Here is a 19,553-nt window from a genome sequence, read left to right on the forward strand (position 1 = left end):
CGTAAGTTTTTGGACATAAGACGTCAATAAATATGTCACTAGGAAGTGATCGTCTCTCAGTGCTCATTAGAGTTCTATTACTAATCAAAACATAGCAAGCGGGGTTTTCCCAGGTTGCTGAGTTTTATCTTGTTGAAGAACTCGGAGTGTAATCTAGGAATCTTAGATAGTGGCTTCTGCTGTGTCATTTGCTCTAATGAGCTGCAGAGGAAGAGATTCGGAAATGTGGCTCTGATCATGTTAGGCCAGAGATGAGTTTCTGAAATATTGCTCTTGATCGTTTGTGCCATTATAGGGGAATAAATGGATTATAGCCGTATAGGGGCATAAGGTCACAGTATTGATCGGGGTCCTAGATTAGAACGCGACAGTGTAGCAATGAAAGCAGCTGCCCGGAAGCGCAGAAGTGCTGCGTTGACTATTGTGTTTCGGAATGCAGGGAGCCCAGGCCAGGTAAAAGGCCCACGCATGTATGTGTCGTGATATTTCTAAAGTAGTCTCCTATAACAGGAGTGCGTTGAAACAAGAACAAACCTACTATAAAAATAATGAATGTCCCACAAGCAGTAATAACTAAGTAATTTAACAGTAGCTGCCTGTCCAGTGGCCTACCTCCAACCACTGCTACCACAGGTGGTAGAACATACTGTCTGGATAAGCTAAGGGCTCTAGGTCATAAATGCACTGACCATTGTTCTGGGGCAAGGTTAACAGAACATTTTCAGATTTGCAAAAGACGTGAGAATACCTCTGTTACAGGATTCTCCACCCAGGGAAAATATGCTTGCAAAATTGCCCTCATCAAAGAAATATATAACTATTTCTCTTACCACCAACTCTACAAGCCCTTTGCGTTTCTAAAGTTGTCAAGTGTTCTCCATGTCAGTTAAGAGATGCATATTCTTTCGATACTGTCAGAGGCATCTACTCCTTCATTATAATCTGGGCAAGAAATTGACAAACACCTTTGTTCTAAGAGAAACAACAGAACAAAAATTACTGCTCAAGTCTCTCATAGACATCCTCAGTGAAATAAAAAGAAGCTGAAAGTCAGCCACCAAGTACTGTCATTTCAAAAAAGACTCAATATAGCAGTGGAATGACTTAGTGACACTAATTTACTATTTGGAAGTGTTTTTTCCCACATATAATTAATTGGTAATATATAAACCACCACGTTCAGATGTTAATGACCGAACCGGACTGCAATACAGAGACAGTGAATGGTTAAAGATAACATGAGCGAGGAGGAGCTTCGCGCGCGTCCAAAATGGCCGTGTGAGCTTAGGGCTCCCGAGAACCCCCCATACCCCCGGATACATCATGTTGTCTATCCTGCTGCCTGACGACGGAATGTTGCAGCGGAAACAAAGCGGTACCGGGCGCTGAAATTTGCATCTCGCTTGGCAGCCGGTGACCGGAGATAAAGTGCCGGGAAGATTGCAGCCTGTTTGCTCAGAAGCCGGGGTCTCGAGTTGGCATTGGGCCTCGGCCTGCGTGTGTAAACAACGGGGCCGGAAACCGGAAGTCGCCGGCCCGGCCCCACATTGGACTTGATTTCCTCCCAGATTCAGTGGGCACCCCCGACCTCGCCCCCGACGTGCGCCACCGACCGGATTAAGGGAGAGGCATGCCCGCACCACTGCCGCACAAGTCTCTGTGGTGATTGCACCGTTACCCCGGCCCCATGAGCCCTACCTGCAAAATGTAGGCAACATAGAGCGAGCTGGGGAGCGGAGTTGCGGGCAGGGTGTCCCCGATTGGCAGCAAGGACACCTGTGGCAGTGAGGTGTGCCCCGGAGTATGGTGTACAGGTCGAGTGTGGTGGATGTGGCACAGGGGACAGATAGCTGGAGCAGCTGTGGCACGTGCTGGATATCAGGAAAGCCTGTGAGTCTGAGGAGGACTGGCGACTAATGGAGGGCTCTGACAGCGGAATCTCATCCTGAGGTCTGGATATCGTGCTTGTGACTGGGAGAGTGCTCCGCTACGTGCAAGCAGAGCAATCTCATGACTGGCCATCCCCCCGGTGCACCGGTTACACCGGTTGTTGGAAGACTACACTGGCAGGTCGGGAGTGAGAATAGTACCACTCACACAGCTCTATCCATTGTCTAGGGCAACTATCACAAGAACTCAGACACTGAGTGTCTCGCTCATAACTTGATAACTTGATCTTGAAATGGCAACCAAGCCTGATGCGGAGAAACAGCAATCTAAGGCTGCTAGAGGGGCCAGATACATTCAAGCCAACAAATTGGATCGATACACACAACCCAGAGGGTCGCCTACCGGGTTTGGAAAATCACAAGACGGGAGTGGAGAGGCCTCGGCCTCTATAACGGAGCCTACACTACAGGATGTGATGGCCGCTATATAAGGGGTGAAAACCTCTCTTGGTCAGAAGATGGAGTCCTTAGATCACAAGCTGGACACGGTCACTATTGAGGTTAACTTAATTCGAGCGGACCTCACCAAAACTAGTGAGAAGGTAGAGTCGCTAGATATCAAAACAACCAGTCTTACTGATGATGTGGCACAGCTGCAACAGGAAGTTGGGAATATTAAGGCCTCTGGTGATATCGCAAGTCGCAAGTTGGACGAATATGAAGGAAGGGCCCGTAGAAACAACGTGTGCATTATTGGAGTACCGGAGTAGGCCGAAGGTCAGGCCGCGGACCTTTTTGTGGAGGACATCATACTCAATCACTTGAAACCTAAAGGCCTGGGAAATTTCTTTACAGTGGAAAGAGCGCACAGAACTCCAGGAGGGAGGCCGCAACCCCAGCCGATGATTGCGAGGGTGCTATACTATAGGGACAGAGACACTATCCTGCAGGCCTCCAGAACTGGGGGCCCCCTGAAGTATGAAAATTCCACCCTCAGCTTTTTTCCGGACTTTACGCAGGATGTACAGAAACAGCGGCAAAGCTTCATGGGAATCAAAAGGAGGCTTAGTGAGAAAGGGCTAAAATATGCCATGATGAACCCTGCCAAGTTGCGATTGGAAAATGAAGAAAGGGCTTACTTCTTTGACAATCCCAAAATTGCCTGGGACTGGTTGGAGAGTCTTTCCTCTCGGGGTGAGCCATGGAGACGGAGCAGAGATGACGACGAGGGCTCGCAAGAACAAGAATGACGAGTGATACTGTCGCCGGTGGTGTTGGACCGGGTTGAGGGGTAGGCCATGGATGAAACATTTCCGCGAACATGTTTTTTGTAGATGGGGGTTCAACAGGTATAATAATATCCTAGGTGTCAGGTGGGGAATCGGAGGGTCGTACTCCTCCTCGGATCTACTTTTCGATAGTTGATAAGTTAGATTATGGGGCGACAGGCACACTGTGAGTTGGGGGTGGGCGAAAGCCGTGAGCAGGGGTGCAGGGTGGGGGGTGGTAAGAGGGGATTTTCTGTGGGGTGGGTTTTTTGTTGTTCTTTTGTTTTATTTGTTATGTTTTTTGTTATCGTTTACCAAGGCATCGAGTTGGAACGTAGCATGCTTAGGTTGCAGTGGTCGGAGGATTGTCACTTCCTCTTCATCTATGATGATGGGGGGTAGGGAACTGAAGGTTTTGAGTTGGAATGTGAACGGGTTGGGGGACAAAATCAAACGTGGTGTGGTTCTCCAGTATCTTAAACAACATGTTCCTGATGTGATTCTACTTCAGGAAACGCATTTGGTAGGAAATTCATGTAAGGCGATGCATAAAATGGGATACAGGTTGGTAACACATGCAGGATTCACTTCGGGCTCCAGAGGGGTGGCAATCCTGACCCAGAAGGCGCTCCGTTGGTGATTGACTCTATCTCTGAGGATGACAGGGGCAGATATGTTGGAGTGACGGGTCATTGGGAGGGGCACACCCTCTCCTTGTTGTTGGTTTATGTACCCCCGGGCATGCAAGCTATCACTTCTGCTGACTTGGGAAAGGTTCTTCTAGATCTCCCGAGGGGACCACTGATTTTGGGGGAAGACTTTAACGCATTGGTCTCTGGAGTTATGGATAGACATCCTTCGAGGGATACGGGGCGGGTTCAGAGATGGCTGCCTGATTTCCTTGATGCCATGGGTTTGGTGGATGGCTTGAGACTGCTCCTCCCGGACCAAAAGCAATACACCCTTCATTCTGGTGCCCATGGTAGCCTTTCCTGATTAGACTACTGCCTCGTGCCTGCGGCTCATGCGTCTTACGTTGTGAAGGTGACACATCTTGCTAGGGGCATATCTGATCATTCTCCGCTCTGGTTCCGTGTCGGTGTTTCTTTATGGTCTTGGGGTAGGGTGGCCCCCATTAATCCCCTGCATCTGCGGAACCCTAAAATCTGGAAGGACCTGATTAAGGCTCTAGATCATTGTTTCCTAGAGAATGAGGGGTCGGTGTCCTCTTCGATCACACTCTGGGAAGCCTTTCAGACTGTTATTAGGGGTCAGGCTTTATTATTGATAGCAGGAGCGAAGAGGGATCGAAACAAAGAAATTGTTGAAATAGAATCTGAGATAAGTCGCTTGGAGGTGGGGCTGGAGCAGAAGGTGACTCGTGCTAAATTACACATCCTGAATCTTAAGCAGCTCAAGTATAGATCGCTGGTCACTGATAGTGCCAGAGCCCTGAGTAGAGAACAGCAGGGTCGGCTGTATGACATTGGAGATAAAGCAGGGAAACTTATCACTTGATCGGACAAGAAGGATAGGGCGTATCGTGTTGTCCCGGAGCTTGTGACAGCGGAATGAGCATGACTCACAGACCCCCAGAGTATAGTGGATAGTTTTGCAGATTATTTTCAAACTGTGTACACCTCGGTCTCGAATCTCCGGGAGGAAGATTCCCACTCGCTGCTGCGAGACTTACAGCTTCCGTGACTAGGGAGGACAGTGATTTCATGAATAGTGCCCTCACCACAGGCAAAGTAGCCCAGGCGGTGTGCTCTTTGAAATCGGGTAGGGTATTGGGGCCTAATGGGCTCCCAATTGAGCTGTACAAGCTGCGACCTGATAAGATTGCTCCCTACCTGAGACATATGTTTGTCGATGCCCGGGGGAAGGGGATACTACCCTACGACCAGAGAGTAGCTTCTGTTGTGGTAATTCTTAAGGATGGCAAGTCAAAATCGAGTTGTGCTTCATATAGACCTATTTCGTTATTGAATGTGGAGCCCAAGATCCTTGCTAAGCTTCTTTCCAATAGATTGATTGAGGTGATCAGCGGACTGATACATCCTGATCAATCTGGCTTTATTCCTCATAGGAACACGGCCCTAAACCTGCGCAGGTTACATGGTGTGATAGCCAGGGCTCACACCCTGATGGAGCCGGCCATAATAGTATCGCTTGATGCAACAATGGCCTTTGATACTGTAGAATGGCCGTATTTGTGGGCAGTCCTGGTTAAATTTGGCTTTGGCTCTGACTTCATCCGCTGGGTCCGTTTGTTATATACTGAACCCCTCGCTCAGGTAGTAGTGAATTACCAGGCCTCTGCGCCATTTTGTCTTGAACAGGGCACCCAACAGGGTTGTCCCCTCTCTCCCCTTCTGTTTTCATTAGCCCTTGAACCTTTAGCGGCCTGGGCCTGCTGGGAGACCTCTATTCGAGGTATGCGGTGGTCCCAACAGTGGGAGGACCGGATCTCTCTGTACGCGGACAATATTTTACTTTACCTGACCTCGCCTAGAAAATCCCTGTACATTGTTTGCGATGTGTTGGCAGGAACTCGGGGAGACTCCGGTTCCCCTGCGAAATTGCCCGATTCAGATAGCTACAGATGGGTTTAAGTATTTGGGGATATTTATCTCATTAGACCCTACATTCCGTTATGCGAGGAAGCCCCTTTGGTTAGGCTAAGGAACGACGTGGCCGGCTGGAAGAGGCTCCCTCTCTCCCTGTTGGGGCGTGCAACCCTTTTTATAATGATGTCTTTGCCTCGTTTTCTTTGTGCCCTTCAAAATACATTAGATGTAGTGCCAGCTAGTTATTTCCGAGAGGTTGAAGGGTTACAGCGTAGTCTGTTATGGGAGGGTAGACCCCGTATTGCCTTAGCCAAATTGACTCTTCCATGGTATGACTGAGGTGTTGCACTCCCTGATATCAATCAATACTATTGGGCCTCTCAGGTGGCAGCCATTAACCTATGTATTTATGGACCCGCTTCTGATCCTGGATACGCGATGGATAGGTGGCTTCTTCCTGGAGGCAATTATAATAGGGCACTCTACACTAAGTCAGCGGGGAGGTGCTTGACAGGGCCGACTAAACATGCGGTGCGGATCTGGCGGGATGCCACTAGCTCCTTGGGATGGAGGGACCGATTGACGCAGGCCACCCCACTGTTTGATTCGGAAAAGTTGGGCAAGCTTTGGAACAGAAGAGGTTTGGATAAGTGGGACTTGATTGGGATTTCAACCATAGTCAACATTTGGGTTAAGGGGAGGATTAAAACATTTGAAGAACTACAGGCTGAATTTGAATTGGGGAGAACTGAGTATTTTCATTATGCGCAGGTCAGGCATGAGTTGAAGACGGCTCTGCCGGTGGCAGCAGACCTACCCGAGGCATCACCTCTCGAAGACAGAATTTTAGATGGTCATCTGCCCAAGAAGACTATTTCCCTGATCTAAAAGAAGTTGATTAATCATAGGGCGGATCTCCTTGTAGAATTGAGGAATAAATAGTTGCAAGATGGCATTGAACTAGATGATGAGGACTGGCAATCTGCTGTGTCCTCACCGAAGGAAGTAGAGATCCCAGCACGATTGAGACTTGTTCAGTTAAAAATACTACACAGGGTTTATGTCACAGGGCCCCGCCTGGTCCGGATGGGGCTGTCTGATACAGGTTTGTGTAGACGGGGGTGTGGTCTCGTGGGTACATTCCTCCATATCCTTTGGGAAAGTCAGAATATAGGCGAGTATTGGAGTAGGATAAATGATATTATGCAAGAGGTCTTGGGGGTGGCGGTGTTGCCGGAGGCGAGAAGATGACTCCTTAATATTTGGAAGCCTACTGATCTAAACTCAGTGCAGACTAAATGGGCAACACTGGGTGATATGATAGCGAAAAGGAATATAGCTCAGCGGTGGAGATCTGAGAGGCCACCCACCCTTGAGGAATGGAAAGAGAACATGGATTGGTGTATGTTTCGTGAAAAGACTGTTTATTTGGCGAGGGGCCATCCTCGTAAGTGGGCTTCAGTGTGGAGGTTGTGGAACCGCTACAGGGGGGACATTTGTGTGCCACCAGTGGATTCTCCCTTTGGTATTCCCGCCCCCGTGATTGTTCAATACTTATGTACCCTGTTCCCTGTTTCCGCCCCCCCTCCCTCTCTGATGAGATGTGTTGCTATATGGGAGAGTGTCTCTTCTGTACTATGCCTTTATTTTTGATGCCTTGTCTTAATAAAAGAGAAATATAAGAAAAAAAAAGATAACATGAGCAAATCTACAAAATCCCAGTAACTAAAACCAAGCACCTGCCACACCCAAATTACTGCCCCTTGCATTTGCTTAGATTTACATTTTTTTTCCATAGACAAGTGTTGAGAAAAATGACTTAGAATGTAAAATTTAAGCTAATTTGTCTTCTTGATGAATTAAATAACAGAAAAACGTCTGCAGCGTTCCTTACTAATCAAGGTCTGGTTCTTGCAATAGGAAAATGCTGAACTGTTACATGACCTTAGCCAAATTCCTTTTACAAAAATATATTATAGCTATATCTCATCCCTGCAACTAGGTGTGCTGGTAATTGTCAACCTAGGATGGAGAATTTAGTTAATGGAATGACAGCAATCTCTGTGATTAGTGATTTTTTTTGCACATACTAGTTACAAACCAGTCACAATTGAACATGCTTGAAATCACGAATGGCACCTCGGTATATGTATCTGCATATGCAGACTCAAGGTAATCCAGCTGCATGAGTTTTATTCTATTATTAGTGTCTGGTGAATCCTTAAACTGTGGGGCGTAAATCCCTTCCATGACTTTTATCACGGAAAGCAAGAGAGCCCAAAATAATTTTAGGAAGCTTAAAGAGGTTTTGCCACTGAGAAAAAGGTTAAAATGGGGCTAAAATGTGCATTTTGTAGTGCAGAGCCATTGCTGCGAGGACAATTTGGGATTTAATATGGAAACCCAAAAAAGAGAGTCCCGCAAATGCATATATCAGCACCCCCACTCTCACTGTTTTGAAAGTGTGGGACTTGGTGATGGGAAATGACCAATGGACCACATTCCGCTCCCCCTACACTCCAATCCATTTTCACCCAGCCTTTCCACCGGCATTGCGGGAAGGTCCTTTTGACGCTTGGAGAGAGGGTGTTTGTCTAGTGCTAGACCACTTGTTTCATAATTATGACATTCTCACTTTGACAATTGTAGACGAGAAATCCATCTCAACCCGGATGAACATTTTCACTTCCTCCAACTCCGACACTGCGCACTCACGCCACACATTCATGAGACAGCCACAAGGGGGAAAACGGCTTGAAGAAATTTGTGAGGATGGTGGGATCCATGAAAGGGGCGATCTCCTTTCTATATAACTATCTAATTTCATCCACACACTCAGCGCGTCCTAGATACATATCCATGTGAGAGGGGGTGTTACAACAAGAGATTCTATATAAGGAGTGGGTTGCAATATGGTCCAATATAACGAAATTTAATCATTCTATAGAACTTAGGGAAGTTCACTTAAAAACTTTGATGGATTGCTACCTGTACCCAGCCAAACTCAAATGAATCTACCCGAACACTTTCTGCAACAGAAAATATCATACATTTTTACAAACAGTATTAAAAAGAAGAACATTTATTTTAAATAAAAAGACAATCCAGTGGCACAACAATATTATCGATGCGCGTTTCGGCGACCAGCACCTTCTTCAGGAGTAGCCACGTATTACCTATAAAAATACAAAACAATATACATAATAGATACTTTTTAGTATATTATACACATGCTACAATGATTAAAATAAATAAACAATTAGGTACAATCTTATTTAGAACTTTCAACATTCTATAAAAACATTAGCATTTATAAACTTCTAATTTTTTGACAAGCAACGAAGAACTAATCCAATTATTTCATTGCTCATATTCTCAGAGAGAGTCAAGTATATTGGGTATAAAAGAAACGATTGAAAATGTATATTTGCATATTTTCATACTAAGAATTCACGTTCTTATTAAAAAAGGCTGAGGCATGTTAATAATATTTGGGCAGGGTCATGATAACATTTATGTTAGAGATTCCTCAATTAGTAAATTTAAGACAATCCAGTGGCACAACAATATTATCGACACGCGTTTCGGCGACCAGCGCCTTCTTTTGGAGTAGCCACATATTACCTATAAAAATACAAAACAATATACATAATAGATACTTTTTAGTATATTATACACACGCTACAATTAATAAAATACATAAACAATTAGGTACAACCTTATTTAGAGCTTTCTACATTCTATACAAACATTAGCATTTATAAACCTCTAGTTTTTTGACAAGCAGCGAAGAACTAATCCAATTATTTCATTGCTCATATTCTCAGAGACAGTCAAGTATATTGGGTATAAAAGAAACGATTGAAAATGCATATATGCATATTTTCATACTAGGAATTCACGTTCTTATTATTAAAAAAGGCTGAGGCATGTTAATAATATTTTGGCAGGGTCATGATAACATTTATGTTAGAGACGTGCTGCTGCTGCGGCAGTGTGGTGATGTGAATTGTGCATTTTTAAATAATTGTAATTGAATTGAAATTGAAATAATTGGTTTTAAAAATCGCTTGTTGCTTTTAACTTGCCTGTCCACAGCTGACTAAGTGCTGCCTTGCCATTCTTAGCTCGGGAATCTGGGTTTAATTGATTTAAAAATTGCCCTCTGTATTTTTACTTGATGCTCGCAGCTGACCTAGAGCTGGTTCTCTATTATTAATCTTTGCCCGCATTTGCTCATTACCTTTCCTGTGCTGCTGGACTCCCCGTTCCACTAGCTCGATTGTTGTGGAGGGAGCCCATTGGCGGCGACACTTTCTGGGGTTACTCACTTCCAGGGGTAGGAGGTGAGCGGTCTAGCGCTCTGACGTCCTCCTCTTCCTTATAACCCGATGCAGGCCATGACGCGCAGAGGATGCGCGCAGGGGGCGCGCCTAAGGCAAGCCCGTCTGCGCCCGTCCGCTCACGGCCGGGCCCAAGGGCCAGTCCCCCTGCCCGACGGCCCTCTACCTGGGTGTACTCGGCGGATGAATTGCTCGCTCTCCGTGGCAAAGTGTACCCTCCCATGCCTATGCTGGGTCTAGATAATCTTGTATGCTCTAGCTCAGCGCAAACCTCCCCCACCCCCCTGTTACTGTCACCCTGCCCCTTGGAGACTCTGACCTGGACCCCTCACCGATCACCCTGCCTCCAGACAGGCCGGGTGCTAGCCGGGACCATCTGTCTATCTGGTACCTCAATACCAGATTGCTAGTGAAACATCAGGTCGAGATATTCTATCTCCGCGACACAGTTAGGCCTGACATACTTCTTTTGTCTGAGACTTGGCTTACGGCAGAGTCCTCCCCGGATATCTTGGCAGCGGTCCCTGGCGGCTATTATATCCTTCTGGCAAATCGCCCCCAGGGCAAAATCGGAGGGGGGGGGGTAGCTGCTATTATTTCTCACTCCCTTAAATCCAAATCACTTGCTATGCTGCCTATCCCTGCAGCTGCCTATGTCCTTTTCAAACTAGAGTTGGAAACCTTCCCCCTTACTTTCGCTCTATTCTACCATCCCCCAGGCCAGTCACCCAACTTCATGCATTACTTTGGTAGCATGATAGCTGAACTTGCAATAAATCACGCCAGCATCCTCATATTTGGGGACTTTACCTTCTGGCCTAATGCCGTGCGCGAAAATGCCCACTCTAGGGAGTTTACCGACCTGCTAGTTGGTCTCAACTTCTCTCAGTTTATTCACGCACCTACCCATGTTAAGGGACATATTCTCGACCAAGTCTGGACACTGAATCAAGATATCTTCAATGTGCATATCTCCCCATGTGTATGGTCGGACCATTTTTCCATCTCCTATACAGTCCCCAAGTCCTCTACTATGATTACACGCCCCTGCAACCATCCACTAATTCGCAATTGGGGCCGAGTCGACCTCCCTCTGCTCTCCCTTTCGCTTGCCACTACGACTCCTTCTTTGACGGTGGAGGCTGGTCTTCCCCTGTCCGTCAACACCCAGGCAGAGAACATTCACAACTGGTTGGCAGATGCCCGGGACACTTTTGCCCCATTAAAGAAATTTAGGACTAATCCCCCCCACGACGCTCAGCGTTGGTTCACCTCTGACCTCTCTAGCATGAAACTTGCACTACGCCAAGCAGAGCGCAAGTGGAGGGCTCACTACAGTCCTGACAGGAAGCTGACCTTCGTGGCAGCATTGAAAGAATACAAAGCTGCCATCCTCGTTGCTAAAACGGAATATTTCTCACAGAAAATTCTTAACTCCTCTAACAAATCAAGGGAGATTTTCACGATAGTTAACGAGCTTGTAAAACCTGACCGGGTCACGATGCTCCCTTTGCTCTCCCAGACCCTCTGCGACTCTCTCAACAATTACCTTGTTGAGAAGATAGATCTGATCAAAGCTACCATCCCTAGCCCTGATCCGGGATTTAACATAGGCAGCCCCCCTATCAACCCCCTTTCACTGTTGGAGTATTCCCCAGTCACCACTGATACCTTTCCCCCGCTCCTTTGTAGAGTCCGCTCTGGCTCTCCCTCTGATCGCTGCCCAGCCCATGTGGCTCGGAAGGTCTTTGTCGACCTCCCTGTGGTCCCCCTCTCCCTACTTAATAACTCTCTTAACCAGGGTATGGTTCCTAGCCCTTTAAATCAGCCATTGTTACACCTATTCTGAAAAAACAGGGGCAGACCCGGCCAACCTTAGCAATTTTCGGCCGATATCCTTGCTTCCTTTCCTGGACAAACTACTGGAGGCCCATGTCTCCAGTTGTCTTGGCTCATTCATCGAAGGCTCTGGGTTTTTGGACCAGCACCAGGCAGGTTTTAGACCTCAGCACTCTACGGAGTCGGTCATGGTAGCAGTCCATGACGAACTCAGGAAGGGAGCGGACCGGAACATCTCTCAGGCTCTGGTGCTCCTGGACTTGTCGGCGCCTTTCGATACCGTTGATCATTTCATCCTTATTCAGCGGATCGAGAACGCCGGCATCAGGGGCACCCCGCTTAGGTGGCTTACCTCATTCCTGCAAGACCGCAAGCAAGCAGTTCGTCCTGGTTCCTTCATGTCCAAGGTGAAGGACCTGACTTGTGGGGTCCCTCACGGCTCTCCCCTCTCCCCCTTATTATTTAATCTCTACATCCTCCCGCTGATTGCCAAACCAGAGAAAAATCAGTGGTCATTTTTAATTACGCAGATGACATGCAGCTCATCTTCGACACTGACTCTTCCCCTTCCTCAATAGAGAACTTTCAGAGCACAATGGTGTTCATCAGTAGCTATGAATTCTAATCAGCTTAAGCTTAATCCAGACAAGACTGAGCTGGTGCTCACTGGACCCTCGAATAATCCATGGAATCCCAGCTTCTGGCCACCTACGTTGGGAGGAGCCCCCCGCCCAGCGAACATGGCTAAGAGTCTCAGAGTTACCATCAGTAATGATCTGTCCATGAAACACCAAATTAAATCTGTGTTGTCGGTTGCTTCTTCCATCTGTGCCGCATCAGGAAGATTAGCAGATTCCTTACCCATGAGGCCCTGATTCTTATCGTTCTGGGCTTAGTAGTCTCCCACATTGATTATGCGAATTCCCTCTACATCGGGATTCCGCTCTACCAGTCCCACCAACTCCAACTTGTCCAGAATCAGGCGGCCAGATTGTTCTTTTGGAAGCCCAAATCTTGCTCTGTGAAACCGCTCCTGAAAAGCCTACATTGGCTCCCGGTAGTTCAGTGAAGGCTCTCTAAAATTGGCTGCACCACCTACCTAGCCCTTACCAATCAGGGTCCCTCCTTCATTGGCGCTCTGCTTCACCGATACACTCCCTCCCGAACACTTCTGTCGGCTGGACTCAATCTCCTCTCCCCCTGCGCGTTCAAGCGTAAGAGAACTGGGGGCCTAAGATTCGCATCACAAGCCCCTCGCCTGTGGAACTCTCTTCGGCCCGACCGACGCCACATCACCTTTTACCAGGTTTTACAGGAGAGCCCTGAAGACGTGGCTGTTTGTACAGGTATTTGACTAAAAAACTTCCTCTGCTCTGTTGTCTGTGCCAGTAAGTCTCAAAGCGCCAAGAAGCCGCAGGTGAATGTGCGCTGTACAAATGTCTTTTTCATTCATTCATTCATTCATTCATTCATTCATTCATTCATTCATTCATTCCTCAATTAGTAAATTTATAGACATCTTTATATGATTATTCTATATAGGTTCCCAATTATATGGAGCCTATAAATATATAGAGCAATTCTATTAGTAGGGAAGTTCATGTGTTTTGTTCATTAGTGAGAATACTTACTAAATCACAAAATGCATAACACGCAAAATACCTTAATTCCCACTTGTCATTTAATTTGGAAAATAATTTCTGTGAAGATAAATACATTGTATTTAAATTTAGATTTATATTTGTTTAGTATTATTATCATCTGGAGTACATAAATACGAGTATGATTATCTGTTCAAACAGTTCAAAGGATCCAAACTTTTAAATCTTCTTCAAGTAGCAAATTATGTTGCTATCACATTTCACCAAAGGTAGAAAACAAGTGTTGAATAGGAACCACTCCTAGAGAAGCTTAACATTTAATCAAGTTTCTGATAAGGTTATCCGTCAATTAATAGCGAAGAAACTAATTACCTGATATATTGATATATTGGTAAATATCAAAAACGATGATTTCGGCTTGATTGGTCCTTCACACTATATGGAATGGGCAATCCAGATGATATGAAGCTGAAAATAAGGACCACCGGTATTTACTCATCCAGGAGATATTACTATGTTTTAAAAAAAATATGTAATCTATCCTATCTAATACTTGTCAATAATTGTAAGTTACCTAAAAACACTCGTACTAGGCAGCCGATGTTGAATTGGATATAAAATCGGAGAATCTGTCAAGCGGCGTCCCAGGTGAGTTTGTCGATGTAATCAAGCACAACACAAATCTAAGAAATAGAGAAAGGATGTCTTGCAATTTTATCTATGGTGTGAGCAGCCAGGTAGAGGTAGAGGTAGAAATAAGACTTAATACTTCCACTACCTGAATGATGAAAAGTTAAATGCGTCAATAATCATAAGTATGAGCAATGAAATAATTGGATTAGTTCTTCGCTGCTTGTCAAAACATGAGAGGTTTATAAATGCTAATGTTTTGTATTTTTATAGGTAATACGTGGCTACTCCTGAAGAAGGCGCTGGTCGCCAAAACGCTCGTCGATAATATTGTTGTGCCACTGGATTGTATTTTTATTTAAAATAAATGTACTTCTTTTTAATACTGTTTGTAAAACTGTATGATATTTTCTGTTAACCTTTTATGTATTGGCTTTTGGCCACTGAGTCATACATGTTTTTAAATAACATGCTACTGACTGAATTAATAAAAAGCAGATTTTTTATATGTCATTGGTTTTTTCTTCCTCTCTACTATTAGTTTTGACAAGCGAATAGTAAATTGCCTAGGTTGTTATTTCACATGTTTTTCTCTTTCAACTTTAACCAGCTAGCACATGATCAGACGGTGAAACATCATTCTTACATAGCGCTGCCACCATCTACCTTGTTGTTGGGAGGGGGTGGGTTTTTCTTTCTTCTTCCTATGATTGTGTTTTTACTCAGTGGCCTTTTTCGGTTGGAAGGGTTGGACAAAACTCTGTCACAAAAGAAAGTCAGGTTTTCTGTACCCATCTCGAGGCAGGGATGTCCTAGGCCTATGCATCTTTAGAAACTGTACAGGACATTATAGAAGTTCCATGTAGGAAAGCCTGGATCTGATTGAACAAGCAACTACAACCTTGCTACTTGTCCGGATGCCTTATTATGTGTCTTTTTCTTTTTGGATCCTGACGCTTCTCTTGCTGTAATGAACGGAGTGTATGCTTTGCAGAAATGCTAATGAAAATACGTATCTATTGCTTTCTTGATCAACTTTCGTTTGGTTCAAATCTCCATTTTAGATGTTGTTTAGAAGGTCGCTGGTGTGAGCATTTGTCAACTCTTGAGCAAAATGGTATTTCCCCTGGCAAGAGGGACATTTTGGATGATTCTGTTCTGATCTAAAAGTTCCTTGAGCTGTAAGGCAACCAAATGCAGTCACGGTAATGAATCACCAGCCGTAGCTGTTTCTTACACTTTTAGGCGTGTGAAACTGTTGTGTTCTCACCCTAAGGTAACTGGTGTCAGGTGCCCTGCAGTTCAGATTAGTTTGGTTTAATGAAAAACCAACAAGGCAATTTAAAGCAAATTCTTAAATGCACAATTCTGATATGACTTAGGGACAGATTTACAAGCCCCTTGCACCGCTTTTACACCACAGTTGCGTCACTTTTGTGATGCAGCGGTGGCGCAAAAGATGCGCATGGTGCGGGGTATTTACAACATGACGCATCTCCCAGATGTGTCACATTGTAAAGCCTTACACCAGAAGAGGCGTACCATCGCAGGGAGAGGCGTTCCGGCGCAGGAACGCCTCCCAAAAGTGGCTGAGTAAAATCTACAAGATTTCGCTCAGTCACTTTTGGGCCTATGCTGCCCAAAAGTGACTGAGTGAAATCAGTCTGCGCCTGCTTGAAGCAGGCGTAAGGATTGACGCAGCATTGTGCACATAGGGCCTTCCTCATCATTGCTGGAGCTGCACTGCGCTTGCAACGCAACTCCAGCAATGCGCCGCTTTTACGGCACAGATGCGTGACGCATCTGTGCAGTTTTTGCCCCATGGTGCACCGCATTGTAAATGCGGTGCATCAAGGGAGCCGGAGCTGCGGCGCACAATTACTGGAGCATCCCTGCATATATGCAGGGATGTGCCAGTAATTGTAAATCTGCCCCTTGGTCAATATGCCAATCCACATAAAAAATCCAGTTGGGCTGCAATCTGTTCACAAGCCACTGAGCAACCCACTGAGCAATGTTGTACAAGAAGGTAATTATCAGCCCAATAAGCTAAATTCATGGACAACAAAGGAAGTCCCAACCCCATTTCGTCAATGAGTAACACACTCAAACAGCACTAAAAAGCAGAATATGTAATTTAATTTTTTTATTCTATAACCCTCTCCAACAGCATAAAAAAGTTGAATGTATACCACACAGAATGTGAACAGTAAGGTCGTGAAGCAGGTTATAGATAACGAGAAAGACAGAAAAACTTCTAAAATGTGTATTGAGTTTTATAGTCCTAACTTTCCCATACTGCTACCTCTAGGTGCTATGCAATCTCTAACTAAATCAGTAAATTACAAACCTTCATCTGAGTTTCATAGATGCTGCACACCACATACTGTTTTCAAAAACTTTTAGGTCATTTTGATATAGCAAATGAGCTAGTCTCTATCCCCTTTTTGTAGCTGATAGCAACTCCATTCTCTGGAAGCAACTATTCTTGCTGATGCTTTTGACTAAAGTGGGTACCTCCCCTGGCATGACCATGTCTGCGACTGCCCCAGTGCAGAGTCCCTCTCTCTCTATATAATCTGGTAGCTGAAGGTTTATAGGATATGATCAGGAGATTTCTTCTCTGTGCTATTATTTTACTTAATAGAATGAAATTACGATAAAGCTTGTGGGCGCTGATGTTTTGATTAATATAGCAAGAGAACAAATAATCGCGGATGTAAATGTTTCAGCTCGATTGTCACATTTATCTGATGTATCTTATTGGTAATAAAGAATCCTAGACAGCAAGTGCATGTGATGCAAGCATTTGTACGCATATCTAGCTATTCACGTGTTCCATGAAGGAAGTAAAAGAGTTTGGGGCACATTTACAATAACTGGCGCATCCCTGCAAATCAGAAGGGATGCGCCAATTATTGTGCATCACGGCTCCACCACCATGGATGCCCCGCATTTACAATGCGGCGCACCATGGGGCAAAAACGGCACCGATGCGTGACGCATCTGTGCTGTAAAAGTGACGCATAGCTGGAGTTGCGTCGCAAGCGTGACGCAGCTCTAGAAATGCTCTGGGGGCCCTATCTAGTTAATGATGCGTCAATCCTTACGCCTGCTTCAGGCAGGCGCAGGGTTTTGACGCAGCATGGGCCTAAAAGTGACTGAGTGAAATATTGTAGATTTCACTCAGCTACTTTTAGGAGGCGTTCCTGCGCCGGAACACCCCCCCCCCCCGCACCATGGAGCAGGATTTGCGCCGCCGCTGTGTCACAAAAGTGACGCATCCGTGGCATAAATACGGCGCAAGGGGCTTGTAAACCTGCCCCTTTGAATGCATAGTGATTATGACAGTTCAGAGCCCGGTGAGCATAGCCATTCAGATTATTCTTGTTAACTTGACATAAAATAATAGCATAATCTTTCATGAAAGTAATTCTGATATTATTTCTGTCCTAGATAAATCTGGCACGTGCCCGCGTGCAATGGGTGCGTGCAAGCTCCCGCTGCCAGACCCGCGGTGCCAATCTGACGCAGATTGCCCAGGCCCACAGAAGTGCTGCTCCCTCTGTGGGTATGAGTGCACGGACCCCCAGAAAGGTACTCATTTTTGGACCCTTTATGAGGGCAGACTACCAGATATTAGCAATGTACTGTATCCAGAAAAAGAGTGATGCCATATTTGCCCTACCCAGGGCTTATCTCTCGAGGTGCCTAGAGGTCCTGGTGAACATGAGCCCTCAGGCTGTCAGTCTGAGGTAAGGCTGAAGAGAAGGACTTATCCAATCTTTGTTCAGTGCTGTCAAAGGGAATTTTACAACAAAAGTGTATGAATGAATGAATACATGAACAATCAAATTGGGAAACAAACAAATCAATCAGTGAAGGCGTACTTGGTCAACCTACATGGTCTTGTGGATGAAGGAGTAGTTATTGGGTGAGAAGATTGATTTGAATTGTGCCACCTTAGAAAAGTTTATGATTCTTGGGAAGTTTCATTGGATTTGTTTTGAAGCTCAAACAGGCACTGTATGTACAGCTGCCCAAAAAAGCAAAGCAAGTAGTGGAGGGCTGGGAGGAGGCTCCCTTAGAGGAGTATTAGTGGGGTCATCAGTGTTCCACAGCTTACTATATTGTGGAGTGCCTGTCCGTAGAGAGCAGGGGAGGGGGTTTGGTCCTAGCGCCAGTCATACGCAGAGCCACGTCGTTCACACTGGTTCAAAAGATATTCATGGGCAGAAGAGTGTGAGGTTGCTCTCTGGGCTTCCATTGATGGGCAGTCATGTGCTGCTGCCGGCCCAAATTAAGCTGGACTAGCCAACCAATAGTGGATTTGTATTATCTCATTGAGATTTCATGCTTCCCCTTGCGTGGCTCCTTAGGAAGCTCGAGGTTGTGCTAGTGTGGCTTGCCCTGGTATCGTTACCCACCTCACTCAAACAGAAGCATTTGTTTCCTTTTTAAAAAAGGCAGACTGCCATATAGTATAGCACACACATCCTAGTACCTTTATGTCTGTTGGCACCCTAAACTTTACTAAAAAAGATGACACTGTAGATCTGATTCCCAAGGTCTAGAGCGTCCTGCTTAGAGGTAAAACATGTTTAGTGCATTAAAGAACCAGGATAACACATTCGTTTTTAGACAATTCTGTTCCATCAGATGCAATTTGTACGCTCATGTTTTCACACTCACTCTTCTTGTGTTGTTGTTGTTGTAGAGAACCCAGGACAGTGTCCCGTTGACCCGGTTATCAGGAAGCAATGCTGGTATCTACTTCAACACAAGTGCAAAAGCGATGCAGAGTGTGCAGCCAACGAGAAGTGCTGCTTGTTCGGCTGTGGGATGCAGTGTGTGAAAGCCCTGCCAGGTAATGACTTGAGTTATATGATGCAGGGCTGTGGGAGTGCTGGCCCCATTGACATGGAGATTGAGAAGCAGTGTGGGTATCTGTCACCACAGCAGTGCAGCAGCATGCTATTTTGCAGAATATGGAGCCGGGGATAAGTACTGCTGGTTTGGCCGCAAGGTTCAATGTGTGAACTTCTGGCTGGTAATGACGCGAGTTACATGATAGAGGGCTTTGGGAGTGCTGGCCCCCTTGACCTGTAAATTTAGAAGCAGTGTGAGTGCATCTCACCAACCTCACCTCTCGCCATCGCAGTGCAGCAGCGATGCAGAGTAAAACTGAGAAGAAGTGCCACCAACTTCATATCTCTCCAGTGCAGCAGCAGCAATGCAGAGAGTGGAGCTAGCGAGAAGTGCTGCCTTTTCAGCTGTGGCTTGAAGGATGTGGTTTGAATACTCACCTTATTTGCAAATTGAAGTATCCTATATTAATCTCAATCCAGACGGCAAAAAAAATGTGAGGGCTTCAAATAGGTTATGTTGCATCCAGCTTCTTTGCAATGTCACC

General features: G+C 45.6%; 1 protein-coding gene across 1 annotated transcript in view; it reads left to right on the forward strand.

Moving 5' to 3' along the window:
* Positions 1–19,144, forward strand: part of LOC147709686 (uncharacterized) — an 83,807-nt gene extending 64,663 nt beyond the window's left edge. Inside the window, exons 5-6 of the mRNA XM_086926071.1 lie at positions 17,597–17,737; positions 18,858–19,144. Of these exons, the coding sequence (XP_086782197.1) occupies positions 17,597–17,737; positions 18,858–19,144 (428 nt within the window). The remainder of the gene's footprint in view (positions 1–17,596; positions 17,738–18,857) is intronic.
* Positions 19,145–19,553: the final 409 nt, after the last annotated feature.

Source organism: Lissotriton vulgaris, chromosome 6 (assembly GCF_964263255.1).
Source record: "Lissotriton vulgaris chromosome 6, aLisVul1.2, whole genome shotgun sequence".
Lineage (NCBI taxonomy): Eukaryota > Metazoa > Chordata > Amphibia > Caudata > Salamandridae > Lissotriton > Lissotriton vulgaris.